At 59.1% G+C, this 26863-nt stretch overlaps 1 protein-coding gene across 7 annotated transcripts in view; it reads right to left on the reverse strand.

Annotated features, from left to right (window-relative positions):
- Positions 1-650: 650 nt before the first annotated feature.
- Positions 651-26863, reverse strand: part of RALGDS (ral guanine nucleotide dissociation stimulator) — a 49053-nt gene continuing 22840 nt past the window's right edge. For 3 of the 7 annotated variants that reach the window (XM_008005819.3, XM_008005815.3, XM_008005816.3), the window contains exons 2-18: positions 15482-15592; positions 13117-13310; positions 12471-12566; positions 11504-11697; positions 10834-11240; positions 9887-10102; positions 9448-9551; positions 8732-8816; positions 7162-7230; positions 6646-6732; positions 6077-6109; positions 5637-5758; positions 5342-5437; positions 4804-5005; positions 4387-4629; positions 3131-3245; positions 651-1699 (exon numbers count right to left, since the gene is read on the reverse strand). In XM_008005819.3, coding sequence (XP_008004010.2) covers positions 1524-1699; positions 3131-3245; positions 4387-4629; positions 4804-5005; positions 5342-5437; positions 5637-5758; positions 6077-6109; positions 6646-6732; positions 7162-7230; positions 8732-8816; positions 9448-9551; positions 9887-10102; positions 10834-11240; positions 11504-11697; positions 12471-12566; positions 13117-13310; positions 15482-15592 — 2550 coding nt within the window. In that variant the 3' untranslated portion in view covers positions 651-1523. Of the gene's footprint in view, positions 1700-3130; positions 3246-4386; positions 4630-4803; positions 5006-5341; positions 5438-5636; positions 5759-6076; positions 6110-6645; positions 6733-7161; positions 7231-8731; positions 8817-9447; positions 9552-9886; positions 10103-10833; positions 11241-11503; positions 11698-12470; positions 12567-13116; positions 13311-15481; positions 15593-16130; positions 16852-24003; positions 24236-26863 lie in introns of those variants that run through there. The other 4 variants (XM_008005821.3, XM_008005820.3, XM_073022062.1 and 1 more) reach the window with 4 other exon arrangements.

Below are 26863 nucleotides of genomic sequence, written 5' to 3' on the forward strand. Positions count from 1 at the left end.
TGTGGGGTCTCCTACTCCGCCATCTTTTGCCACAAATATTACTTTATTATTTTTTGAGATGGAGTCTCACATTGTTGCTCGGGCTGGAGTGCAGTGGCGTGATCTCAGCTCACTGCAACCTCCGCCTCCCAGGTTCAAGCGATTCTCCTGCCTCAGTCTCCTGTGTAGCTGGGATTACAGGTGCCTGCCACCAGGCCTGGCTAATTTTATTTTTAGTAGAGAGGGGGTTTCACTACATTGGCCAGGCTGTTCTCAAACGCCTGACCTCGTGATCCACCTGCCTTGGCCTCCCAAAGTGCTGGGATTACAGGCATGAGCCACCGTGCCTGGCCAGAAATGTTACTTTTAAAGACAGCTAAATTTCAGAAATTCTTGCTATACCTTGTGAAAGTACCTCCAGCCTGTAGCCCCAGGAGTTCTGAGGGCTGTCTCAGCACATTCCCAATTGAATGATGCCGAAATGAACATCTGCTGTATGAAAGGTAAACTTTGTGTTTCCTTCAGTGTGCTGAGAAAGGTGGCTGGCTTTTCCTGTGCATAAAATAACTGGATAATCCTGCAAGAGTCCTTATTTTAACATGGAATGTGAGAGTCTCTATCTCATTTTAATTAAGACAGGCAATGAAAGAACAAATCTGCAATGACCAGGCTATAGTAGAAACAGGATTTTAATATAATATTCAAGTCTAGCATTTGCTATTTACAACAAATAAATATTGCCCCTCCCCAATCAGTAAACATTTTTTTTTTCCTTTTTGCTTTTTATACAAATATTCAATCACCCCACCCCCACCCCAAATCCTCCTTCCTCACTAACCCCCGTCTTGCATGGTCTCGTAAAGCCCAGGACGCAGTGGTGAATGGCACTTGCAGTGGCATGAGATTCAACATCGATGGGACTCAGCTGGGACTGTCCTCATTCACCGGGTGCAGAGTCTGGTCCATGAAGAGGGTTTTTCTCTCTGCTCCCGGGGGAGGGCTGGGGTAAGTGGTGGGTGAGACTCCCTCACTCTCAGTTGGCCCTGATGATGGAATCTTTGGTGCAGCCTGAGAAAGGCTAGAGTGGTGGGAGGGGCCGGGACCCCTGCGAAGGTCACAGGCCAGTGCCCGTGGGCATGAGGAGAGAACTGCAGTGGTCAGACATGGTGGGTGAGTGGGTGCTCTAGGGTGCCCATGGCACAGGTGGCAGTGACCCACACCTGGGAAGGTGTCAGGGAAGTGTACAGAGGTGGTGCCCGGGGGCAGGCAGGGCACCATGCCCGTTGGCACTGCTCCTTGGCAAAAGTCAGCTAGTCCTCTGGTCCCAGAGAGCAGAAGGCACCTAAGGCAGCAAGTGATCCACGGGAGGCCAGGTCAGCCTGACCAATGGCAGGCGTCAATCCCAGCAGCAGGAGAGGTTCAGGATGAAACTGGAGTCTGGGGTACCCTGGGCTGGCAGGTGGGAAGAAGGTACCCAGCTGGCCTGGGCCACTCTGGTCCATAAGTGCTCGGCTACCAGCCAGCCAGACCCTGGGGAGATGCCCTCAGAAGATGCCCTTGGCAATCTTGAGTCCTTTCTGCTTCATGCGAGGGAGGGTTGAGCTGGCTCCATGCTTGACCTTCACTCCCTTGGTGAAGGTCCGCTTCTTCAGGACAAAGTCATAGTTGGCGGTAGAGTTCATGGCATAGAAGACGTTGGCGTTTTCAGGGATCTTCAGCTCTGGTGGGGGAGGGGCAGAGGGGTGATCAGTGGTGCTCCTGGGGGCCCTGCAGGATACCCCTACCACTTGAGAGCCCCTATAAGGAGCGTCTTGAGCCACAGACCTGAGATCCCCCTCCAATACAGCTCCAGGACTCCAAGGACCCCTCTCAATGACTCTGCCTAAGGACACTCTCTGCTGAGGTCCTCACAAAACCTGATGACTCTTGTTTAAACAGGGACTGACTCCAGAACACTCCGGCTTGGCCTGAGCTGGCAGAGGGTCACCCTGTCCTGCCCATACTGCAGTGCTGGCTGCCCAGCTGGAACAGGCATTCTAGAATCCAGATCACCTTCTGGAATCCTGCCCCACTCAGGACAAGGGCTCCAAGGACCAGGAAAGGACAGGCTTGCCCCAGGGCTCTGGCGCCCATTCCAGGGAGGCCTCTACTTCTTCTGGAACCCTGGCACCCAGCATGCACTTCCTCTTGGCTCCATTTCCCACCCTCTCCTCCGGCCCACAGCCTGCTGTAAACCAGAGCTGGGCTCCATTCGTGCTCCTGCCGACATGGTGTGGCTTTTCGTCATCTTTAACCTCTCTAGGCCTCAGTCTTCCTTTTCTGTAAGATAGGGGTCCCATCTACCTTGCCCACCTAACCAAAATGGTGCAAGAAGCTGCCAGAGGATTCAGACTACAACTTCTAGGGATCATAGGAGTCATTGCTAACTGTCTGGGATAATGGTGGGGGGTGGTGTTCAGCTCACTGGAAAGAAAACAGTTGATAATATTTGTAGTTAACTTTTATGGTGCACATAGATGATTTATATGTACATGCACATATATATATATACATGTATATACATATAGATTTTTATATATATGATCAACCCACTGGCTACTTTCATTTCCATTTGGGGAAAAGAAGAGAAGCACAGAGGACCTAAGGAACTTGGCCAGCGTCTCCAGGCCCAGGACACCCCACTCTGAGCCTGCGCTGGTTCTTGACACTTTCCCAGTTTCTAGAACACTGAGTTGGCCTCCTAGTAGCCTGTTCTGCTTTTAGAGTCTCACACCCATGGATTTGAACACTTGACACTTTGGTCTACAGTGGTCACCATTCTAGAGCACATGTTTTCTTGTCTTAGCCAGAAAGTGTCCCTTCCAGTGGGCCACCTGGCTAACCTGTCCCAGTGAAAATGCCTTTTCTCTTTGCTCCTCACTGATGTGAGTTTTGAACTGCCTATTCACGCCTAGGGAAGGGCACACACTGGGGAGGTCCAGGGGTCACTGGGGGCAGCAAGCAGACAATGGGGGCAGCCAGGGCTGCCCTGTCCACAGTGTCCACCCATACTCTGCTGGTGAATTTTCTGGGGACAAAGACTTCCGACCTGGGGCTGGGGAGTGGTGTGGACCTGCCCCCTCCACCATCGCCCTCTGGTCCTCTGACTTACTCCGGTCATCGGAGAGAATCTGCAGCAGCTCATAGTCCTCCGGCTCATCCTCCTCCAGGTTGTGTTTGTCCATGGCCTTGCGGATTACGGCCGGAGCCTTATCTTGGCTGGTCACCTGCATCGCGGCGGGGGATGGACCATCAGGGAAAAGACCCTGGAGCAGCTCCCCCAGAGTGCAGTGGCTAAGGACCCTCTGGAGTCCCCTCAGCACTGGGCACAGGCACTCACAGCCTCTGGCCAGGTGCTTGGTCCAGAGAGGGCCTTGTCACCCTCTCCTGCTCCCCAAGTGAGGTCTCCGTGGAATGAGAACAGATCTTTCCCAGCAGTTCCTACCCTGCTTCTCCTATAAGAGCCTGTTCCCTCCTCCCGTGCTTTCTTGGGAAGCACTTGCCCCTCCAGGATAACAGCATCATTGAGCCTGGGGAACAGACAGTCCCTAGTCCAAGCCGTGGAGATAAGAAAGAAGGGGCCGGCCAGGATGCTCAGTGCGGTCAGCACAGGCCAGGCCCCTGCTCCCTTAACCCTGAGGCCCAGAGCACAGGCGGAACTCGGACACAGGGCCACCGGTGACTGCTTAATGATAATCATGCTAGCTCCCGGCAGGGAGAGGCTTGGGAGGGTGTGTGAATAACGGGGCACCTGGCCCAGTGTGGGGGTAGAGGGTGGGAGTTACAAATGGTTCATCTGTTGCAGGACACCTGGAGGATAAAGAAAGAGCCTCCAGACAAACCCATGCTGTGGGCACCTCCCATCGGCTGTCTGCAAATCCTGTCCAGACTCTGACCCTGCTGGCCCCCTCCAGGGCTCCCAGCCTGGTTGCCACAGCGGCCTCCTAAATGACACCCCTGCGGTTCTGGTGCCAGCCCACGCCAGACAGAGAAGCCAGTCATCTTCCTCCCTGAGAAAGTCGAGGTCCTGACAGTGCTCGCGGCCTATGTGGCCAGGCCCCTGATACTTCCCTGACCTCATCTCCCCCACAGCACTGCCCCTTCACCTCCCGGGGGCTTTGCACGGCTGCTCCTTCCCGCTCCCTCTGCCCTCAGGCCAGCCTTGTCCCTGATCACTACCTTCATTTCTGTACCTGGCTGACATCTGTCCTTCCCCCCCACACTAGAAGGGGGATCCCAGGAGGGCAGGGATGGTGCACTGTGTTCCGGTGTGTCTGCGACCAGTGGAGGGAGGGACCCAGGCTGCCCACCCGGCCGCCCGCCCGGCTCACCGTGGAGGGAGGGACCCAGGCTGCCCACCCGGCTTACCAGGATGCTCTTGTACATGTTGCCGTTGTCCACGTCCAGGCTGACGCGGATGATGCAGCAGTCGCCCACCTGCTGGTTGTAGAGCGGCAGCGCGGAGCTGGAGTTGCAGAGCCCTGAGACGGAGCGCTTGTGGGTGCGTGTGGCAGCTACGGGTGTGGTGGAGGCTGAGGAGGACGAGGTGCTGCTGGAGGCCGAGCTGATGCCAGAGGTCTCCGGGGATGACTGTGAGGCTGATTCCCAGAACTGAGGGAGATGGCAAGATCAGCAGATGTCCCTGCCCTGTGGGGCACCCCAGGCCAACAGCCAGATGGGGAACCTTCTAGAAGCTGTGTTCAGGATCCAGGGCTTCCTGGTCCCGTGCACAGATTTGGAGTGGGGAGATGGGGAAGGATATTGAGGAGAGGGGCAGGCAGTCACCTTCTTTTCCTGGCCATCTGGGGACTCCGGGACGAAGCTGATGTTGATCTCCTCCACGTCAGAGCTGGAGGAGCCGGCCGAGTGCACGCTGAGCGCGTCAGCAATGTCCCCGCTGCTGAGGTAGGGGCCACACCTGAGCTGGTCACAGGACTTGGAGTGGGAGCTGCCGCTGGTACTGAGCTCAGTGCTGGGGGCCTGGCGGCTGGGTGAAGGGTCGGCTTAGTTAACGGGACTCCCCAAGGACACACCCCACTCCCACAGCCCCTGCACTCTGGGCCCGTGGACTGTGCTAAGTGCTGGGACAGTCGCCAGTACTCCATTCACCACAGCCATCTGGGAGAGCATTTAGTATCACCCCATTTCACAGAGGAGAAAACTAAGGCCCAAAGAGGTGGCGGGAACTCATCCCGGTCTCAGAGCCAGTCAGTCAGGGGCAGGATTCCAGCGCCAGCTGCCCTGACTCCCCAAGCCCAGGCTCAGCCCTGAAGCTTCTAAGCCCCACAGCAGCTGCCCCTGCCACCCCCGGCCAGGCCCTTACTCGCTCCAGCGCTTGACAATGGCTGTGTTCTTCTTGGTCCTGAGGGTGTTGCTGGCTGACTCGGATGGGGGCTCCAGCTCGCACGATAGGTTGTAGCTATGAGCAGAGGGCAGTGGTGTGATGACCGGGGGCCATGCTCCGGCCTTCCCCCAGCACCTGCCCAGAAGCTGGGTGCCCCAGCCTTCCGCAGGCAACAGGGGCTGATGCTGACCATAGGTCATAGCTGCTGGCCCTCTGGAGCTGGCCCCCCAGGACAGTCTGCCCACGCTGTCCCCATTTGCTGCCCCGGCCTCACCTCTCAGTCTCGCTGAGCCGCTCCACGGCCCGGAACCAGACCCCAAACTGCTCATCTGGCGTGATGCTGTAGTTGTTGCAGGCCGACTGCAGCAGCTTGATCTGAGCGATCACCTCGAACTCCTGGGAGCGGAGGGAAGCACAGGGCGGTGACAAGGCCCGGGCAGGACAGGGGCCAGTCTCCAGGTCTTTGCTCTTGGGGTCCCCTCCTCACCTCTACTTCCATCCAGGCCTTCCTGTTCTCAAAGCTGGGCTCACACAGCCATTCCCCAGGAGGTAGTCCTAGATTATAACCTACCCCCACCCTCCAGTGGGAGGGGACCCCCTTCTCTCTCTATCCAAATATCCCATGAATCTAAGAGGGAGAGGGTGGGAGTCGAGTGTCCTGCCCTGGTGCGTCTGTTTTCCATCCCTCCCCCAGTCAGGGCTGCAGCTGCTTACCTTCCTCCTCTTCTCGAAGTTGATGAGTCTGCCCTGGAAGGTGGACACCCAATGGCCATCAGAAAGTGACCCCTTGACCATTACAGCCTCCCCACCTCATGCTGCACTACCAAGAGCGCCCACCAGGGGGCAGAGCACACACACCCCTGGACTGGAGCCGACCAAGAGCGCCCACCAGGGGGCAGGGCGCACACACCCCTGGACTGGAGCCCGTGCTGGGCACCAGGGCAGGGTGACATGCGGGCAGAGGCTTGGGGACTTCTTGTCCAGCCCTCTCTGAGGACAATGGACTAAGGCCTCGGGCAAGAAGGCCCTGCTCAGCCACCACGTGCAGTCTGACCTTGGAGGGCCTGGCTTCCCCCTGTGCTCAGGGTCACTGCCTGAGGGATGGGCTGTGTCCCACTGGGCCAAACCCTGCTTCAGCTCTGTGTTCGGGCAGCCCTGGGGTGTCACCAGCCGAGCACTGAGCTGTTTACTCATTGCTGGGACAGGCGTGGCGGCCCAGCCCCCAGGGCTCAGGGAAGGTATCTCCTCCCAGGCCCTACTCCAGCCTCGCCCGGCATACTCACATACAGATAGTCCTTCATGGCGGTGTCCAGCATCACCAGGTCGGTGAGGAACGTGCCCAGGTAGGGAACGGTGCCCTGGATGATGCCCTGTGGCATTGGGGTAGAAGGATGAGCATAGACCCTTCCCCTGAAGGCTTTCTCAGTCCCCAGACCCAACTGGCCTCACTTGGAACAGCCTGGGGACCTCTGGGGGCCTCCTGGAGCCTGCTGCCTCCCTGGACTTCAGACTCCCTCTAGCCACCTCCCTGGCTGGCATCTGGGAAATGCTGGGTTCCTGAGTCGTGTGGCCCCTGGTCCTCCCCAGCCCCACGCCCGCCTGAGCTGGCTCTGCCAGGCCTATCCTTTCGTGGCTGCAGCTGGTCCTCACAGATACCAGCTGATCCAGGCATGGCTCTGCCAGGGTCCAGAGGAGTCCACCTCTAATGGGGCCCATAGGCACCATGACTACAGACGAAAGGGTCCCTCCTCCCTACTCCCGGGCCAGCCCCCTTTCCCTCCACAGCCTTGGGCACTCACCGTCTCCTTTGGCCGTTTCTGGGCTCTCTTGGGGTTCATCTCCAGGGTGGCAAACTTGGAGGTTCCCTCCTGCCAGGGTAGAGAGAACAGGGTCAGCGAGGCCCTATCCCCTCAGCCCTTAGCTCTCAGGCACCCTGACCTGGGGCGCTGCCAGTGTGCTTGGGTTCCAGGGCTGACCCTGGTATCAATACTCACTAGTGTGGGGTCCTGGGCCAGCAGCCTGGCCTTCCTGAGCCTGCCTCCCCCTTTGGAAAGTGCGGATGAGAACTCCGCCTGCTGCATGGTGAGGTGGCTCACGCTTGTAATCCCAGCATTTTGGAAGGCCAAGGCAGGTGGATCACTTGAGGTCAGGAGTTCAAGACCAGCCTGGCCAACACAGTGAAATCCCATCTCTACTAAAAAAAAAAATAAAAATATTAGCTGGGCCTGGTGGTGCACACCTGTAATCCCAGCTACTTGGGAAGCTGAGGCAGGAGAATCCCTTGAACCCAGGAGGCAGGGATTGCAGTGAGCCGAGATCGTGCCACTGCACTCCAGCCTGGGTGACAGAGCGAGACTCCTCTTAAAAAAAAACTCTGCCTACCTTGCAGGGCCTCAGAGACTGTGCGATACAGTCCTGTTTTGGCTGAACACTCCTTTTCTCCCTTGAACCTTCCGTGAGGTCAGTACCCCAGGGCTGGCATTCCTCCGTTTTCCAGATGAGGAAACTGTGGCCCCGAGATGGGCAGCGACTTGCCCAGGCCCCCCAGGGACTCAGAACAGGCTTTTCTGTCCTAGCCAGAGGCTCTGCCCCATCTGCCTTTACCCCTGTTTGGCCACTGATCGGGATACCATCCTCTGGGCTTCTCGCGCGTGCCAGGGCCCCCAGCAGAGCTATGCCATGGAGGGAGAGGGACAGGTGTTCCAGAAACCCCTGCGATACGCCCCTGTAGAGAACTCTGCGTTCATCCACGCAAGAGGGGGGCCCTAGATGTCATTTCACTGACCGGGCACGCCGGGGCACCAGGCAGTGACACGACTCCCTCTGAGGCCTCGTGAATCCATTAGTCCCTGAAAGTTCTCCTCAGTCATCTGGGGTATCTGCCATGGCTAATGGGGTAGATGAGAAGAATTCTACAGGGTTCTCGGGTCAGTGTCTTCTCAGGGCAGGGTGGGGAAGCCACAGAGGGCCTCCAAATCTACCTGCCAGGTCCGGTCACCTGGCTCTTGGCATCCCCTGCAGCTCCTGTCCCTGGGGTAGGCAGGTTGCCCTCTCCTTGGGTGTGCAGAACAAACAGGTGGGAGCCTGGCCTCCTGGGGACAGACTGGGCCAGTGTGGGGGTAGGAGCTGCATCCCCTTCCCGACCAGCGAGGAAGTCAGAGACCTGCTGGTCCTCATGCCCATCTACTTCTGGAACCTCCACTGCCACCCTTACTGTGTCCGATTAACCGGGGCCCTGTCCCTCAAACGCCCAGGGGCCAAACAGATCCCTCTTCCCTCTTTGTGCACATGGGAAAGGAACTTTTCCAGCAAGAAGTGAACGCCACCACCCACTGTCCCAGCCCCAGTCTCTGCCTGCCGCCACTCCACCTTGATGAGCAGCTCCCGGCTCAATGAGTAGTTGTTCTCGTCTGAGAAGATCTCCGACAGCTTCTGAAAGATCCGGAAACTGTCCCTGTCAGAAGGGCAAAGAAGGAAGGAGAAAGCTAGCGATGGTGGGGAGGGGTGTGAGTGAAAATCCATTTTATTTTAGAGCTGAAAGACCCCAGACTGCCTGAATGTGGCACACAGGGTTCCGCAGAGCACCAACGCTCTGCAGGTCTGGGGAGGAGGCCTTCATGTTGGTGCAACGGGACCCCTGTTGCTGTTTCCACTGAGCAGCTATTTCCAAAGGGTTTTTTTTTTTCTTTTTTTTGGAGACAGTTTCAGTCACCCAGGCTGAAGTGCAGTGGTCCGATCTCAACTCATTGCGACCTCCACCTCCTGGGTTCAAGAGATTCTCCTGGCCTTAGCCTTCCGAGTAGCTGGGATTACAGGCGTTAGCCACTGCGCCTGGCACAAAGGTTTTGATTTCAATAGCATAAGGCTTCTGTGGCTACAACACGAATACCTGAAAATCTCGGATGTGGCTCAACCCACCAGTTGACAGCTTAGGAAGCCGAGCTCTGAGGCAGAGCTGCCAGCTCAGGTCAGTGGAGGATCCCTGCGCTCAGGGTTTGTGGCCTCCCACGGGCTCACTAAGCGGGCAATGCCAGCCCTGTGGGAGGTCCCTGGTGCAGCAGGAGCTCCTACAGAGGCATGCCCACCTGGAAACGTCTTCCCACGTCTTCTTCAGCCGGTGGATGGAGTTGCTCTGCAGGGCGGAGAGGATGGCATACAGCGACGAGAAGTTCTTGAGGATCCGGCACTCCTGGGGCGGGAAGAGCAGGAGGTGTAAGGTGGGGCTGGGGCTCCCAGCTTGCCTGGCCTCAGTCCTCCTTGGCGTCCCCTCCCCTCCTAATGAGACAGACGCTCAGGGAGTCCCTAGAGGGCACACCTGCAACCCAGGGGTGACAGGAGCATTTTAGCTCAACCTAAGAAAACAGCGTAAGGAGGACCTAAGCATCCAGGCAGTGGGCTGGGAAAGTCAAGGAGAGCGTGCCCCTGGGAAGAGTGGACTGGGGCCTGTACAGGGGCTTGGACTGCAGACCACAACCTGAGAACAGATGAAGGCAAAGAGGGGATGAAGGCCCTCCTGTGGCGTACCCTGGCCACCTCGATCCAGTGCTCCACCACCCTGGCCCTGTCGGGGGCTTTTGTGCTTCGGTCCCCAAGGCAGGTGGTGATGACGCAGTTGGCCACGCTGTTGAACTGGGTGACAGTGGCGCGGATGGTGGGTGCCAGGTGCTCCTTGCCCTTCTTGTCCCGCTGGGACCAGATGGAGCCCAGGCAGTGGTAGGGCACCACCTTCTTGAACAGCTCCTGGGGAGGAGGGTAAGCGTCACCTGGCCCTGCCCCAGCAGTCTGGGCTGGCGCTGGGGAAGCTGAGAATGTAGCTTGAGCCTTGTGGGGGTCTCCGGATTTTATCCCATGTCCATGCAGGGTGCCTAGCACACAAGTGACCCAGCACAGAATGCTGGCAGGAACAACAGGAGCACTGCCTCGCACATCCTCACCAAGCCCCAGTGCCGACAGGCGGCTCGCACCTGCATGGACCAAATGGCACTGCCTGCCCACGCCCCAGTGCCCCACCCCTGCCATCCCCATGGCACGCCTCAGTCTGCTCCCCATCCAGACGCACATCTGCTGTGGGCGCTATAACTAGGGGCTTTGTCCAGTGTCTGCCATTGGCTCCAGGCCACACCAAATGCCTAATGAGTGCTGAGGCTGGTGCGCCTCCTAAACACATGGGGGTGACCCATGGGTGCACCCTGGTGAGCACCCTCCACTCCCACAGGCCAGGCCTGCTGAGCTTCCCGTCTGTTCCATCTGGAATCCGAACAATCACTCTGGAGGACAGGGGTGACCTCATCTCTACCGTCCGGAGGGAAACGGAGGACTTGGGGTTCAGAAACTGGCCCTGATTACTTGGTGTGTAACAGTAGAGCTGGGATTTGACCAGATCAGCAGCTCTGGACCAGGGAATGCTAGATAGGGGGCAGCAGATGCCAGAAGGCAGGCCCACCCCTTCCCTGCCAAGCTGAGCCGCTCACCGCATCCATCAGTGTAAACTGCTCTGCCACCAAGTCGGGAGGGAACACCAAGAGGTGAGGCTTCTCCTCACTCAGCCCGTTCTCTGCAACCACAGGTGAAGGCCAGGAAGGCTCTAATACTGGAGCTGGCTCCAGCTCTAGAGTTTGGGAGGGAGCTGGATCCTGTTCTGGAGGTGGGACTGGAGCTGGCTCTAGTTCCGGAGCTGGCGTTGGAGCCGGTTCCAGTTCCACAGCTGGCTCTGGAGCCTGTTGGAGCTTCGGAGCTGGTGCTGGAGCGACCTCTAGCTCTGAACCTGGAGCTGGTGTTGGAGCTGGCGCTGGGGCTGGCACCGGGCTGGGTGCTCGAGCTGGTGTTAGAGCTAGCTCTAACTCTGGAGTTGGTTTTAGAGCTGGCACTGGTGACAGAGCTGTAAAAGAAAAGTTTGAAAACATGCCAGCCCTTCCCGTGCCTTTTCAAAGACACAGAACAGCCCCGGCTTCCAGAAAAGCCGCGCCCCTCGAACCCACAAAACCTGCACCAGGCCGCCCTCCCACCTGTGGTCTCTGCCTGTGTGGTCTGAGGCTCATCTGTGCCCCTGGCCCAGCACCAGACCCTGGAGCCACCTCCTCGTGTGGCCCAGCACTGACCCCTCCTCGTTCAACCTCTGGCACCCACCCCAGTCCTCCTCACCCTCGGGCTCTGCCTCAATGGGTTCCGAGTGCTCCAGCTGGGCCAGGAGAAGGTGGGCACGGCGCTCCAGGTCTGAGCCTGGCATGTTGAGCTGCACGTAGGCCACCAGCTGCTTGAGGCAGGGAAAGTCCGGGGGTTGACAGAAATCCTCCGAGTACTGGTCCAGCCAGGTGCCCAGGATGGAGGAGATGGCACTGGGGACAGGTGGGTGGGCAGCAGAGTCAGAGGCCTGGGCTCCCCTTCCCCATGGCCCTCCCATGGCTCTCCTGAGCCAGACTGGGCTCCTGCGCAAGCCCCTGTCCATTCGGAGGCCACCTGCCACAGCCCAAGCCTCGGCCTCCTTGGCTGTCCAGGCAAAGAAGCAATGAGGCCCCTGGTTAGTGGCGACACCTCTCCCCTTCTCCAGGGAAGCCCCGCCCACGCCTCTGCATGTCTCCGGCCCCTCTCCTCGCTGGACCATAAACTCCATGAGGGATCTGTCCTCCTGCCTGGCATCCGCAGGTCCCTGAGGTCCCTGGCAACTCCTCAACTTGTAGCTGGGTGAGCTGCCTCGCTCTCTGAGAACTGTGGGTCTCATCTTCCCACTGATCCCCTTCTACCAGAGAGTGGGGTGCAGCCTGCCCGCTAAGCACTCATTGAGGGGCGAGGCAATGTGAGAGTAGAGGCTCACCCCACCTCCTGCCCTGGGCCCCTAGATCAGGGCACACTGAGCCACGCCCAGCTGGGATGAGGCTATGGTGGGATGGGTTCCCGCCGGCGGCTGCTCTGAGCCCCGGCCACCCCAGGACCCCTCCCCAGCTCTTGGTCTTATTTCTTCCTGCAGGCGAAGCCCCCAGACCCCAGCCCTCCAGCAGGAACCACAAGAGGTGTGGGAGCCACGGTTCTGCCCAGCCAGCCCCAGTCCCATGCACTCTCCCACTGTTTGCTGGAGACAGGGTCCCTTCCTCTTGGCTCCAAGTTCACTCACTTTTTAAGTTGGTCCTGGGGTCCGCCATCCTCGTCGGAATAGGGGAGGACGCAGCCGTATCTAGAGGAGGCCGTGAGGGCATCACATCTACCGTACCTGCTTATGACGTCGTGTGTTACTGTCTGACTCTCCGACTAGAACGGAGGCCCAGGAAGGCAGGGATTTTTTTTTTTTTTTTTTGCTTTTTTTCATCAAATTATATTAAATGCCTAGAAAAGGGCCAGCACACAGTAGGTGCTTCATATACATTTGTTCCATGAATGAGCCCCAACCAGCTCCTTCCCAGCTATCTGAGTGCCCCTCAGACCCCTCCACCAGTCCCCGGGTACAATCTGACTGCTTTGTCCAAGGCCACATACAAGTGAGGCTTGGGGGAGAGCGCTTCCCCATCAGGGGACAGGAAAATCGTAAATACGAGCACCACAGTCCAGCAGCCCATCCCCTAGGGCCACGTGGTGGGGGAGCACTTTCCACCCCTCATCCCGTGCAGGCCTGACGACAACCCCATGAGGTCCTCTTAGCACCCAGTTTTTCTTTCGTACAAGCAAAGCGAGGCTCACAGAGGTGAACCAGCATTGCCGAGACCCACGGCCGGGCGGGGGTGAGGGGCCCTGTGCATCCCATGCAGTGGAGGGTGCGTGCTCACCTTTTAAACAGCAGGTCCAGCACCTGTTGGGTGGTGGTGAAGGCTCTGTAGGTACACAGGAAGATGGTGACATAGGAGAGGTCACTGCCCTGGAAGGCGGGCACCAGGTGCTCCACCAGCTTCTCCAGCGTGCCAGCCTTCACGGTCCGCACCTTGCAAGTCTCATAAAGGTTCAGGGCCGACTCATTCTCATACTGGGGTGGGACAGAGGAAGGACAGTGAGTGGCAGCACATGAATCTCCTGGAGCTCATATGGAACCCTGAGCCCTCAGTGGCTTGTGGCAGGAGGCAGGACTGAATGTCTCTAGCAGAAAAAGGTTATCAGCTTTAAAAGTAGAATTTCAGGCCAGGTGTGGTGGCTCATACCAGTAATCCCAGCACTTTGGGAGGCCAAGGTGGGAGCATCGCTTCAAGCCAGGAGTTCGAGACCAGCCTGGGCAAAAAAGTGAAATCCCATCTCTACAAAAAATTGTTTGCAAAACTTAAAAATTAGCCAGGGCCCGACATGGTGGCTTACGACTGTCGTCCCAGCATTTTGGGAGGCTGAGGTGGGCAAATCACTTGAGGCCAGGAGTTTGAGACCAGCCTGGGCAACATGGCAAAACCCCATCTCTACAAAAAATACAAAATTAGCCAGGTGTGGTGGCGCACGCCTGTAGTCCCAGCTACCTGGGGAGCTGAGCGGGAAGGATCGCTTGAGCCCAGGAGGTCAAGGCCGCTGTGAGCTATGATCATACCACTGCCTGGGTGACAGAGTGAGACCCTGTCTCTAAAAGACTGAAAAAAATGTAAGGTAGAATTTGAGATATGGGAATGATTTAAATATTAACACCTTCAGGTCAGTTGTTAACTGAGTAATGGTAGCTGCCCTGTGGGAACAGCGTCACCTGAGAGTTCTAACAAAACATCCCCATTCTAGGCCTGGCGCAGTGGCTCACGCCTGTAATCCCAGCACTTTGGGAGCCTGAGACAGGCGGATCACAAGGTCAGGAGATCGAGACCATCCTGGCTAACACGGTGAAACCCCGTCTCTACTAAAAAAAAATACGGCCGGGCGCGATGGCTCAAGCCTGTAATCCCAGCACTTTGGGAGGCCGAGACGGGCGGATCACGAGGTCAGGAGATCGAGACCATCCTGGCTAACACAGTGAAACCCCGTCTCTACTAAAAAATACAAAAAACTAGCCGGGCGAGGTGGCGGGCGCCTGTAGTCCCAGCTACTCAGGAGGCTGAGGCAGGAGAATGGAGTAAACCCGGGAGGCGGAGCTTGCAGTGAGCTGAGATCCGGCCACTGCACTCCAGCCTGGGCGAAAGAGCGAGACTCCGTCTCAAAAAAAAAAAAAAAAAAAAAAAAAATACAAAAAATTAGCCGGGCGAGGTGGCGGGCGCCTGTAGTCCCAGCTACTCGGGAGGCTGAGGCAGGAGAATGGCGTGAACCTGGGAGGAGGAGCTTGCAGTGAGCTGAGATCGCACCACTGCACTCCAGCCTGGGCGACAGAATGAGACTCTATCTCAAAACAAACAAACAAAAAAAATGTATCCTCATCCTAGAGATGAGGAAACAGAGGCTTACCCAGGGGCTGGGAGGGACTGGTCCGTTAGGACACACGGCATCTTCCCTGTGGTACTGATTTGTTTTGTTTTGAGACAGTCACCCAGGCTAGAGCGCAGTGGCATGATCTCAGCTCACTGCAACCTCAGTCTCCTAGGCTCAAGCAATTCTCATGTCTCAGTCTCCCAAGTAGCTGGGATTATAGGTGCACACCACCATGCCTGGCTAACTTTTGTATTTTTAGTAGAGATGGGGTTTCACCATGGTGGGCCAGGCTGGTCTCGAACTCCTGACCTTAGGTGATCCTCCTGCCTCGGCCTCCCAAAATGCTGAGATTACAGGCGTGAGCCACCGCGCCTGGCTCCTGCAGCACTGTTGAAGTGGCCCCACAGCCATGAGGAGCTGAACTGTGGCAGTGGCTCCAGCCTCCCTTCTGGAATATTACGCAGCTGAGTCAGGCACCGGCTCGCAACCTGGAGGAACCCCACGGATGTGTTCTGGGAGACGGCAATTTGCAGAGGCCTAACAGCCTGAAACCCTCTTGTGTGAAGACAGCCCTACTACTCCAGACGGTGTGCACATCTGGGAGAAGGCATGGAGGCTGGCGAGGCTGATGGCTGCACACCCGGAAAAGGGAGGTCAAACATGAAAACTTGCTGCAGAAAACCCGATCAAGCCTGGGCTGGACAGTAGGGGTCGGGAAGGGAGTGAGGGCCATTTCCTTTGGGATCAGAACTGTGGGGCCCTCAAGGAGCAAAGCCCTGGGAGGGATCCCCAGCTGCGCCTCCTAGTGGAGACCCAGAGCGTACTCACCCCGAGCCAGCGCTGGCCCTTGTTGGCTCCGTGGTGCAGCTGCACCTTGCGCAGGGAGATGGAGTAGATGACTCCGTTGATCAGCTCCTCACCGATCTCCTGCGTGGAGCTCTGTGAAGACAACGCCCAGCAGCCGGGCGTGGGGACGTCAGGGGCCTGCGTGGCCACTGTGCAGGGGATGGACCTGTGCAACCTGTTCCCCAGACAGGGCACAGACTGGTGGCTGCACAGACCTATAGCCCGGGGTGGAATGAGATCACAGCTCTACGGCCTGGGTTTAACATCGGCACAGAGGGCCACTGTCCTGGCACTCCACTTCCCCAACCTGGCTAGCCACGACCTGGGGCATGGTCATGATGGGTTCACCAGGCTTCTGATCCCCTAGTAACTGGCTCCTGTTCCTGCCCAGGACGGACCCACCCTCAAGTCATCCCCCTCCATAGTGGGGACTGTTATTCAGCCATTTCACAGATGGGTAAATGGAGGCTGAGAGAGGAACAACTGGTCCAAGGTCATGCTGCCTTGGGTAAGCGGTGAGGCGGGGATCCCAGGGCTCTGACACGGCTGACTGCATCCAAGCGGTTATGCCCCGAGAGAAAGTTCCCCCACCTCCCCAGGGCCAGAGGCCCATGGGCGTCCTCACACTCACCCCTCCTCTGCCCAGCCTGGCGGGCCCTGGCTGACCCAGCAGGAGTGGGCAGCTCCTCCAGGCCCAGCTCTGGTGTGTCGGCAGCCCGGATCTGGGCAGGTGTGCGGCACCCCCGACGGCCACATCCCAGCCACTTCCTTCCCCTCTGCTCATTCATGCCCTCGTGCCTGCTTGGGCAATGGGATTTCCCAGTTCCCTGACTGTCATCACGTGAGGGGATGGGCGTGAGAGGTGACGGTGCCAGTATCCAGGCAGACACTGGGGTTCCACAGAGCCCTAAACCACAGGCCTGGGCTGGAACAGGAAGGGGGCATCTGGCTCCAGGCAGTAAGGAAAGGCCCCTGTCTTAGGAGACAGACTCCCCCCACCTGGCAGGCTGGCCTAGGTCATTTAGCCACAATTACCTCCTGCCTCACAGCCCCCTCTGCCACTTGCTCTGTCCAGGGATGGAATGAGCTTGCAGCAGGTAGAGGAGCCGGGGTTGGGGGTAGGGTACGGACACCAACCTCAGAGGTTAGGAAGGAGTTGGGAGGTACTGGCCTGGCCCAGGGTCATTAACCGCACAGTCAATGCCCCAACCCAGGTAGGAGTGGAGCTCAGAGAAGGCCTGGTGGACAGTGCTGACTCAGGCCCTTCCCTCAACCCTGGCAGGAGTCTGGTAGACTGTCCAGCATGCTGTGGACGGGACCCCGGACTCCTGCCTCCTGCGCACCCTCGGAGGCCCGGCCCTGGGAGGCCCAGGAGCCATCCTGGAAGTCCACTTCCTCTGACCCGAGGTCGCCCTCCCACTCTGGGCTTTGTACAACAGGAAAGCTGTGGGCACCATGCGGGGCTCCTGACCGCCACCGCCTCTGGACAGCCAGCCAGCCCCATTTCTTGGAAGTTAGCAGGGAACCCACAGGCACACTCACACCCACACCCCACAGACAGCCCCGCCAGGGGAGGTCCGGCCCTTCCACTGACAGGAAAACAGAGACATACGCTCACCCCCTTTCCTGACTCACGCGTCTGTCCCCTGCCCAGAAAATCGTTCCTTTGAAAAGAAAAGCATTAGCGGTTACAGTGCCCAGGGCCCCCAACCACCCTGGCCTCCTCAGGGGTCCCAGACTGCCTCCTGTGAAGGCTGTTGGCTCAGCTGGAAGTCTCTCTCTCCCCCAGGGATTTTAGCCACATCTGGACCAGCTGCGAGGCAGACAGTATCCTGAGTGCCCAAGTCACCGGTAGTGGCTCTGAGGTCTCATGCAGGACAAGCCCGCCACAGGGGACTAAACATGAACCCTGGGGGAGCCCGGCACAGCACCCAGGTCCTGGCTGAGCACCATCAGTGCCCGCCGGACAGAGGTGTCCCCAGGCAGGCCAATCCCCAGGAGGGGCTGAAGCCAGGTGGCCTCGGCCATCCCTAAGCAGGTCTAGATAGTGGCTCCTCCGTGAGCTGGCGGGCCAGCAGCTGGCCCAGCCCTGCTTGGTGTCATATGATCCCTGCACCCTTCCCCCACCCCCCGGGGGCCCTCTCCTGCCAGCCGGGTGGTGGGGAGGGACGCAGGCCCAATGCTCAGAGCCACACATGCTTGGGCTGAGGGAGCTGCCACCCTGTCACACGGTCGGGGAGACGCCCTAGCCCTCGTGGAGCTAGTCTGTCTTCTCTGGTCCCTTCCTGTCACAGCAGCAGCGGGCATGGAACCGACCATAGAGCTCCGTGGAGCACAGGGGCCATTTAAACCGCCTGCTCAGATGGTGGAGGTACAGGCTCCAGAGCAAGCTGCCCTGGGGTCTGGGAACAAAGTGGCAGAGTAGGGCCTCTACCCCTTGCGCTGAGCCCCCCTCACAGGACAGAGAAAGCAAGCCAACAGCCCTGGCGGCTGCCCCGGGACCCTCTGGAGCAAGAAAGGTAGGGTTCCAGCACCCACAGGCTACCCTAGCTCACTCTGTTAGCGGACACCCCATCCGGGCAGCGCTTGGGCCCCAGGGCACTCTGGCAGGGCTGGGAGTTCAGAGGCGGAGGAGCAGAAACAGCCTAGTGGACAGCTGATGCAGAGAAAATGCTTCCCCCCGAGGGCAGGCGCCCAGGCAGCCGCTATGAGCTGACTGCTAGGAGAAAAGAACACCACATGCTTGGCTGTGTACTCAGGGGACACTCCTGTCCCACCCCCAGCAGGCGTGCTGATGTCCCTGGGCTCTGGGACCCAGTCGGCAGCTGTGCCTGTAAACACATTGCCTGGTCTTCTGACATTTGGGTCAGTGCCGTGAGGGTGGCATGGGGTCCCTGGTGAGCAGGGGCCCCCACACCCCAATGTCCCCAGGGACACAGCCCGGAGCCCTGAAGATGAGAGGGGAAACAGGGCCTGGTGGCGTCTGGTTGAGTGTGTCACCTGATCAGCCTTCTCAGAGTGACAGGCCAGCAGGATGCCATGTCCCTGGCTGACAGAGGGAGGAAGCCACAGGCCAAACCCAGATTCCCTCTGGGTAGAATAGTAAGGGTCTTGAGGAGCCCCACGGGGCCTGCCCTAGCCCTGCCATCTCCCCGCCCAGGCCAACAGCGCCTCCTCCCAGCATGAGCCCTCTGGTGACTGGCACTGGGACCTGACAGCGGCGTGGTACCGGATGACACCTGATACCACATCCTCCACGGGGCCGGCGATGGACGCTGGGCGGTAAAAACCTGAGGGAAACTTGTCTGAGGGCTGCCTAAGGCTTGGGGACCTAGCCGAGGGACACTGTAAAGAGAGGCTGAGTCACCCTGAAACCCAGTGGGTGGGAGCAGCTTTCTGACTTGAGCTTTTTGCTCCAATACAGAAGCCAAACGCGAAACGCATCAGAGAAGGCTGCTCACTCTCTACAGAGCCCAGGCTCCCGGGACAGTGCGGGGCCCACGCTGCTGTGCACCCTCTCCGCCCTACAGAGGTGGGGACCCAGGCCCGGGGAGGGGAGCCGGTGGGGCGTGTGCTGGCTGAGGTGAGAGCCCAGGACTTCTCAAGTCATGAGCTCAGACCATGAGCCCCACCAAGGGAGGTGGAATGCAAGGACAGTGTGTCCGTGACCCTCCTGCCCTCGGGCCTGCCCTCCAGCTCCGGGTGGGTGGACCCAACCCTGATCCCCAGGGCATGGACAAGGCCCCAGGACGACAGGAGGCCAGCCCTGGGTGTTGGTGGGCCACGCTCCTTCCTGATCCTGGGCACGGCAACCCACAGAGGTGGCCTCAGACCGGGACGACACGAGATGCCTGCCCACTAGGATGCTCCCTGGCCTCGGAAAGTGGAGGCTGGCAACCAGCCTGTGCTGAGCCCCCCAAAGGCTGGCCCATCTCTCCAGAAACACTCCCTGCCGGCCTGTGCCGTGCTACTCACTGACGGCAAAATTGTGCCTCAAGCAGGAGAAGGGAGACCCAGACCTCCAGGTCAGCCACAAGCCTCGGGCATCCAGGGTCCCTGTCCACACCCAGCCCCCGACAGTCAGGCGAACACAGGGCCAGGCCCGGGAGGGGCATGGCTGGTGGCAGCTGAGGAGGAAGGTGGGCTGGTCCCAAGGGGATGCAGGGCAGGGCCCGCTGAAGGTCCAGCCCCAAATTTAACCAGCCACAGTGCCCAGCACACGCAGGCACTTCCTGGGTGCAAGGCCCTTTGGACACCCATCACGTTTAATCCTCCTAATGCCCTGCCTGATGGATAAGGAAACAGCCCGGTAGGAACTCGCCCAGATCGGGAGCCAGGAAGTGGCAGCCAGAACGTGGATTTGAACCCTGGCCTGTTGGGACCCACCCAGGGCTGGCGCTGCCTCTGCCACAGTCTCAAGCTTGGAGCAGAGTCCAACCCCTTGTGGCACAGATGTGGAGGAGGGACCAGAGACAGGAGGGATTTTCTCAGGTCACACAGCAAGTTCGCAGGGGAGCGTGGCAGGACCAGCTTTCCAGCACCTGCATCTCCGAGAGGTTTGTGGGCGTGCCCTGGGCAAAAGGCCTGCAAGACACCAGGCTCGGGAAGTGCCATGCTGAAGGTGCCAGGTGATGCACCCCAGGAGCCCAGGGCACTTGGAAGGCTCAGGCCACTCCCCTGGCACCTAATCAGAAAACCTCATTGTGGCAGCTGCCACCTATCCACTGTGCCAAGTGCTGTGCTGGCCACTCCTCAGACCTCCTGTTTCACTCGAGGGTGCTCACCACAGCCCTAAGAGGAGAGCTGGCGTCACGTCCATTTTATCGATGAGGAGACTGAGACTCACGAGCACGTCTACAGCTGCCAGGGGACTGAGCTGGCATCCCAGCACAGTTCTCTCCCCTCCAGAGCCCAGGCTCCCTGCCTCTCGGCTGAGATGGATAAAAGTCTCCAGGAATGACTACAGGGGAGGCTGCCAAAGCATGCAAGTTTCCCCACGGAGGAAGACGCCAAAACCCTCCAACGCAGGTGTCCTGCCCTGCCCGCCAAGCCACCGTTGGGCTGCCATCCCCCTGCCTCCCCGGCCCGTGGGCAGGCAAGGTGTGCGGAACTGGAAGAACTGGGTCTGCTCAAAGCTCAGTTTGTCCTGCACGAGGCTGCAGGCTTCAGTGTCTGCCCCTTGACAATCAAATGGGGACCACTGCTCTGCTGGTGCTGCGTATCTGTGAACACAGCGATTCTGGGCCTGCAAGGCTGGAAGTCCAACCCTGGGACTGGGTGGCCACAGCATGGTGGTACCATGCCACGGGAGTCACCTGGGTGGCCATCCAGCAGCCCCTAGAAACCAGTCCTTGACTGCCTGGGCGCAGCTTCCTGAAACCGCTCCACTGGCTCCTTCCGAGCCTGCCTGCAGAGGGCCAGTGACGAATCTCCCCGCTCTTTTTCTTACTGGCAACGCAGACAAGGCCTGCCAATGCCCAACTTCCAGGTTAAGAATCAGACCCCAGCCCTGCCAACAAGCAGCTTCATATCTCCCAGGGCCATTCCTGAGCTTCCTGGGAAACAGGCCAGCATGCCTAAGCATCCCCCACCTGGAGAAGAAACAAAGGCCCAGGACCAGCCAGCCGGGTCGCCCTCTTCTCCTGGGGGACCCTCCCGAGGAAAAGGGCAAGAAGGGAACCTGAGGGTCCTGGGGGCTGCCCCTTCGGAGTCACCTAGGAAGCTCTCCTGGAAGACCACAGTCTGCACGCAGGGACACACACCCACACAGGGACCCACACAGGGACAGGCTCCTTGCCTCGGGTCTTCAGTTTCAAAGTGCTCATGAGCCCTGGCGATTAAACCAAAGACCTGCACACAGTGTGATCAAGAGATCAGTGGGAAGACGTGGGAGGCTGAAGGGAGATGCTCCCTGTGAATACGGAGAGGCCCTCTCCACTCCAGCCCACCTACAACTGCCCTCCAGCCTTGGGTCAGAATCCTGCCCCTGCCACTGACCAGCTTGGTCCCTCTGCACAATCTAATTAGCCTCTGTTGCCTCAGTGGCTTTATCTGTCAAATGGGCTCTTACCAGTCTTGACCCCAAAAGGAGGTGATGCAAATTACTTAGCTCAGAACCTCCCCAAAACCTGCTGGCTCCTATTAGCTGTTATTTTAACCCTGCGGGGTCCAGTTCTGGGCTTGCTTCTTCCGGGTAGCTCTCCCCAGTGTCCTGTGGCCCAAAGCACTTTTGCCTTCCTCTGAGCCATAAGCTTCCCTACTGCTCAGGGCATCTGGGCTGCCTGGGCATTCTCCGATTCCTGACGGCTCCTGCACACAGTAGGTGCCACAGAGAACACAGCCCATGCTCAAATCCCAGCTGCGGCCCTTGTTGGCTGCACGGGGATTTAGGTCAGAGACTTCCCTTCTCTGACCCCGTCGCTTCCTAGAAGGTGGTGTTGGCACCTACTCTGCAGGCTTGGTCTAAGGCAGATGCAGTGAGGGGGTGGCCCACAACCTGCACTTTTTGCCAGGCCAAAGCAACCGCCTGTCCAGAGATGGGGGCACCAACCAGGTCACCTCCAGAAAGCAAGAACTGTGCAGGCCAAGCTGGGTTGGTGGTGGCTTGGCTTAGAACCGAGAAGATAAGTGGAAGCCCAGATGTGAGGACATCTGGCAGCCCAGAAGGAAGCACCAGGTGGAAGCTAGGTAGGGAAACACGGGTGTGGGGGAAGGCAGAAACTGTCTGGTGGTTTCCAGAGGACAGGGACCAAGTGCGCAGCGTCAGCTCTGGCAGGCCACATAGCCACCAGGAAACCAGCCCCAGGATAGGGGGTGCTGGCAGGAGGGACAGGGACTTCCCCACCCCCTCCCTTGGGCCCTTGGTAAATGGTCATTGTGTTCAGTTTCCGGCAGTGGCCTCCTCTCCTGCCAGGATCCTGGTTTTCCTGACCCAGCCAGAAGTTTCCCCTTTGATTTTTAAATAGCAGCCACAGGCTGGATCTCAGAGCTGAGGCTGGGCCAGGAGGGCCAGGGCCAGAGAGGGAAGGCAAGACCCCAGGCAGCGGTGGGTCTCAGCTCTGCCTCTCCCTTGGTTCCTCAGGGACGGAGAAAGCGAACCTGCACAGCCCCTGTGAGCGCTCCGCCAGACCCTCCCAGCACACAAAGGCCTAGCTGCTGCCAGAGGTAATGAAAGCCAGATGAGCGCTGGGCTGCTGTCAGCCTCCCACTCCCACCCCCACCCTCCCAGGGGTCCCTCGCCAGCCGCCAATGAGGACCAGAGCCCTGGGTAGATGAGGGTTGAGGGAACACGTCTGGTCCGGCCATCTGCCAAGCTCAGGAGGAAAGGGTCTCTCAGGCGTGGGGTGTTCCCCCACCAAGAGCTCTTCCCAACACTGGGCGGAGAAACAAACCTCATCCAGGCCCTGTCTAGGTACCAGGACACCAAGAGGCACGAGACTCAGGCTAACAATCGCCAGCAATCACAACACGCCACAGCGTAAAGCCATGAAGGGACTGGAGATGCACCAAGGCGACACGACGCAGCACGGGGACTCAGGAGGTTCACTGTCAAGGCTGCAGCTCGGCCAGAGCTCTAATGGGTCCTGAGTCCCCGATCCAGGGAGGGCCTCTGTGCAGATCCTGTGCCCAGGCAGACCAGGGCAAGGGGGGCATCTCTGGATTCCACCACCTCTGCTGTGCAGTCAGGTGGGAGGCAGATGGCACCACCCAGAGGCCCAGGGCACACGAGAAACAAGCCCCAGCCCTCACCTGGTCACCCTCCCATTCATCCACCACAGGTACACCACTCCCTTCTCTGAATCCTACCCAGTCCTTACAGATTCAGGGTGTTGGCACTCTTTCCAGTTAAGCAGAAACAAGTCTCGCCAGCTCTGGGCCTGGGCTACCCGCCTCCGCTCACCACCAGGACATCTGGTCCCACGTGTTGGAGGCCTGCTGCTCCGCCTCATTCCCCGACCCTCCCCCCAAACCCGCCCCGCTATGAGCAGCCCCGATGTCCCTGGTCACCAGATCCACATCTGCCCCAAGCAGGGTCTGTCTGGAAGGCCCCTATGGTCTCATCACCTCTGAGGATTCTAGGAATCGGCCCTCCCGACCACTTGTTCCACACCTGCATCGGAAAGGCTAACGACGTGGTGCAGGCCCTGGGTGGGCAACTGGGTGAAATAAGGCACAGGCCACCGATGTAAACAGTGACAATGCCGCAGGAAAAGGTCCACCTGGGTTGCGGGGACTTGGTGACAGCAGGCCCTGGGACGGCATTGAGGGGGGCAAAATGCCAGCCGTGGTCCCTACTGTTGGACGGGGCGGGGCGGCAGCCCCCTGGCCCACCCTGCTGGCTGATTTCTGCAGAAGGCCCCGACCCCCAACTACGGAGGAGGGAGGAGGGAGGCGGCCCGCTGGGATCGCCCGGCCCCGTCCAGGGCTCGCCCCGGCCTGCCCAGCTCTGCCGTGGGTGGGAAGGCTCCGACGCATCCCCCACTCGACCGCCCCAGCTCACCCACCTCCGGGCGCGGCAGGTCGGGGTCGAGCTGCGTGAAGCTGTGCAGCACCACCGGGCAGCTGTCGGGGACGCCCACCTCCAGGCGCACGGCGTCCCACACGCTGCGGCTCCGCCGGGAGCCCGGAAACAGCGGCTCGGCGCCGCCAACAGGCCCGGCCGCCTCGGCCCACATGCGCTGCACCATGGAAGGCTCGCGGCAGGGGCCGGGCCGCGGGACCCGGGGCAGCGCGGGCGCGGGGCCGGCCCGGCGCGCGGCGGGGGCGGCGGCGCTTTGCCTCCGCTGTGAGCCCGCGGCCCGGCCCCTGCTGATGTCAGGCTGGGGGCGGAGCCGGAGGGGTGAAGAGGGCGGGGCCAGAGAGGGGCGGGACCGGAGAGACCCAGGGACGCGTGCGTGCGTGCGCGCGCCCGGGGCCCCGCCCTCGCCGAGGTCAGACCCGGGAGCCTGGAGGGGCGGAGTCTGAACAAAGAGGGCGGGGCCGGGGAGGTCGAGGGGCGCGCGTTGGCTGGGTCTCCCTAAAGGGCCTGCTGTCACGTGTGTCGTGGGGCCTTGGGTACCCCGCTTAGGCACCGTCTGCGTTTTACGCTGCTGCAGTGCGTGGGTTGTGTAGATCTGAAATCTGTACGTGCTTATGATGTGTGGGGACACCAGCCGCCCTGGTGTCGGCTACCCCGAATTCCAGCAAAGCCTCTCCCCAGCTCTGTGGCCTTCCACAAGTTGCTTAACCCCTCTGAGCCTCACTGTTTCTTCATCTGCAAAATCTGGGTAGTGAAAATGACTTCCTCAAACAACTGCGGGGAGGATGACATTACGTGCGGGACGTAAAACACTCAGCACTTGCACCTGACTACAGGCTCATGCGGAGTTTGGAGAGGCTGACCATGTGTTCAGTGACCATGTCAGTGCAATTGGAAATCCTGAGTGTGGGGCTGTGTGTGCAGTGGGGGAAAGGGTCAGAGAGTGGGGCCCTGCCATTTTTGGGGTAAAGCCCCACACTATCCCCTTTCAGCCTTACAGACACCCTCAGAGGAGGGGAAGTCAGGGAGGTGGGGGAGAGCGGGAGGCGCCAAGGCTGGGGCTGAGAGGCAACTGACAAGGAGGAAGGCATCAAGAGTGACAATGCTGGGCAGAGCACATGGCTGCGGGGCCTGTCAGCTGGGGCTGCTTGTCGCTTGGACATCCCTGGTCTCAGGGTGGAGTGGGGCTGCTGGGGCTGAAGGGGAAGCAGGGACAGGGAGGTCCTCAACTACTCTTTCTGGAAGCCAATGAGGAAGGAAGACAACCTGGGGCTTAACAGCAGGGCCAGGAGAGTGGATGAATGAATGGGACCCTTCCTCGTGCCTCACCCACCACTGGGCCTGCCCCGGCCTCAGCCCTCAGTCCTCAGGGAGGCCAGCAATCGCTGCCAGCAGCCCTGGCCATGCCAACCTCCCCACTGGTCTGTACCATTGGGCCTCAGTTTCTCCATCTGTAAACTGAGAGGGCGGGACCAGACAGCACATTCCACGAGCACATCTTGCCCCCTTCCCAAGTGCCAATCCTCAGACACCCACAGAAAACGCTTCCACTGTGACTGGAGTGAGGTGGCAGGTCGTCCTTTCAGAACCAGACCCCCAAGTGCACACGACTAGAAGGGCCTACTTCACAAAAATCATGGTGGTAAGTTGCAGCTAGGTAGAGAAGCTATACTGGCTTTCATTTTACTTCCCTGAATTTCTAATTTCTAAATCAGTATTTTAATAATCAGCTGTATGTGATAAATGCTGTTTTTGATTTTGTTTTTTAGACAGACTCTCGCTCTGTCACCCAGGCTGGAGTGCAGTGGTGTGATCTCGGCTCACTGCAGTCTCCGCCTCTTGGGTTCATGTGATTCTCCTGCCTCAGCCTCTCGAGGAGCTGGGATTACAGGCACCCGCCACCATGCACAGCTAGTTTTGTATTTTCATACAGACAGGGTTTCGCCATGTTGGCCAGGCTGGTCTTGAACTTCTGGCCTCAAGTGAAGCGCTCTCCTCGGCATCCCAAAGAGCTGGGATTACAGGCATGAGCACCACGCCCAGCCTGTTTTTGTTTTTTTTTAAGAAGCAAGATGGGTAGATTTGATTTGGGATGGAGATCCCTAGAGGCTGTTTAGGAAGCCTCCAAGCCCTTTGGCCAGGGAGGGTAATGTACGCGAGGCACATTTAGAGGCAGGAGGTCCCCACAGGGCCACAAAGAGGTGACCTAGACATTGCCCTCTGGCTCTAAGCTCCTCCTCCCATCCCTTTCTCCTGGGGCCAAGCTCCCAGTGCCTCTGGAAACTGAAAGTCCAGAAGCTGCCTGCCACTGACTTTATCTCCTCTGCTCTTTATCTCCTTCGCTGAGTGATGGGCCTGGGAACAAGCGCCCACCCGTTTTATAGCCCAGAAGGACAAGTGACTCATGAGGACACAGAAGAGTCACCATTATTCTGGCCTTGAAGGTCCTGGGTGCTGGGGCGAGGGGTGGCCCCAAGAAGGCTGGAGAGGTGAAGAATAAAGAATTCATTACACTAAACCTGGGAGGTGGAGGTTGCAGTGAGCCGAGATTGCACCACCGCACTCCAGCCTGGGCGACAGAGCGAGACTCTGTCTCAAAAAAAAAGAAGAAAAAGAACACAGCTTGAGACTCGCCCTCTGATACCTCTGAGGCTCCCAGCAGTCCTCCAGAGAGGACTACAAACTTCTGACTCCGGGCAGTGACACCTGGCCAGGCTCACCATTTCCTGTATTACCCTCTGTGTGCTCAGGGGTCACTGATGGCATCTTTACTACAAAAGAGGTTGGGGGCCCTGCTGCGGGGACTGAGGCCGTGGGCAGCTAGAACCCAAGTCCAGATGCCCAGA

Source organism: Chlorocebus sabaeus, chromosome 12 (assembly GCF_047675955.1).
Source record: "Chlorocebus sabaeus isolate Y175 chromosome 12, mChlSab1.0.hap1, whole genome shotgun sequence".
In the NCBI taxonomy this organism is placed as follows: Eukaryota; Metazoa; Chordata; class Mammalia; order Primates; family Cercopithecidae; genus Chlorocebus; species Chlorocebus sabaeus.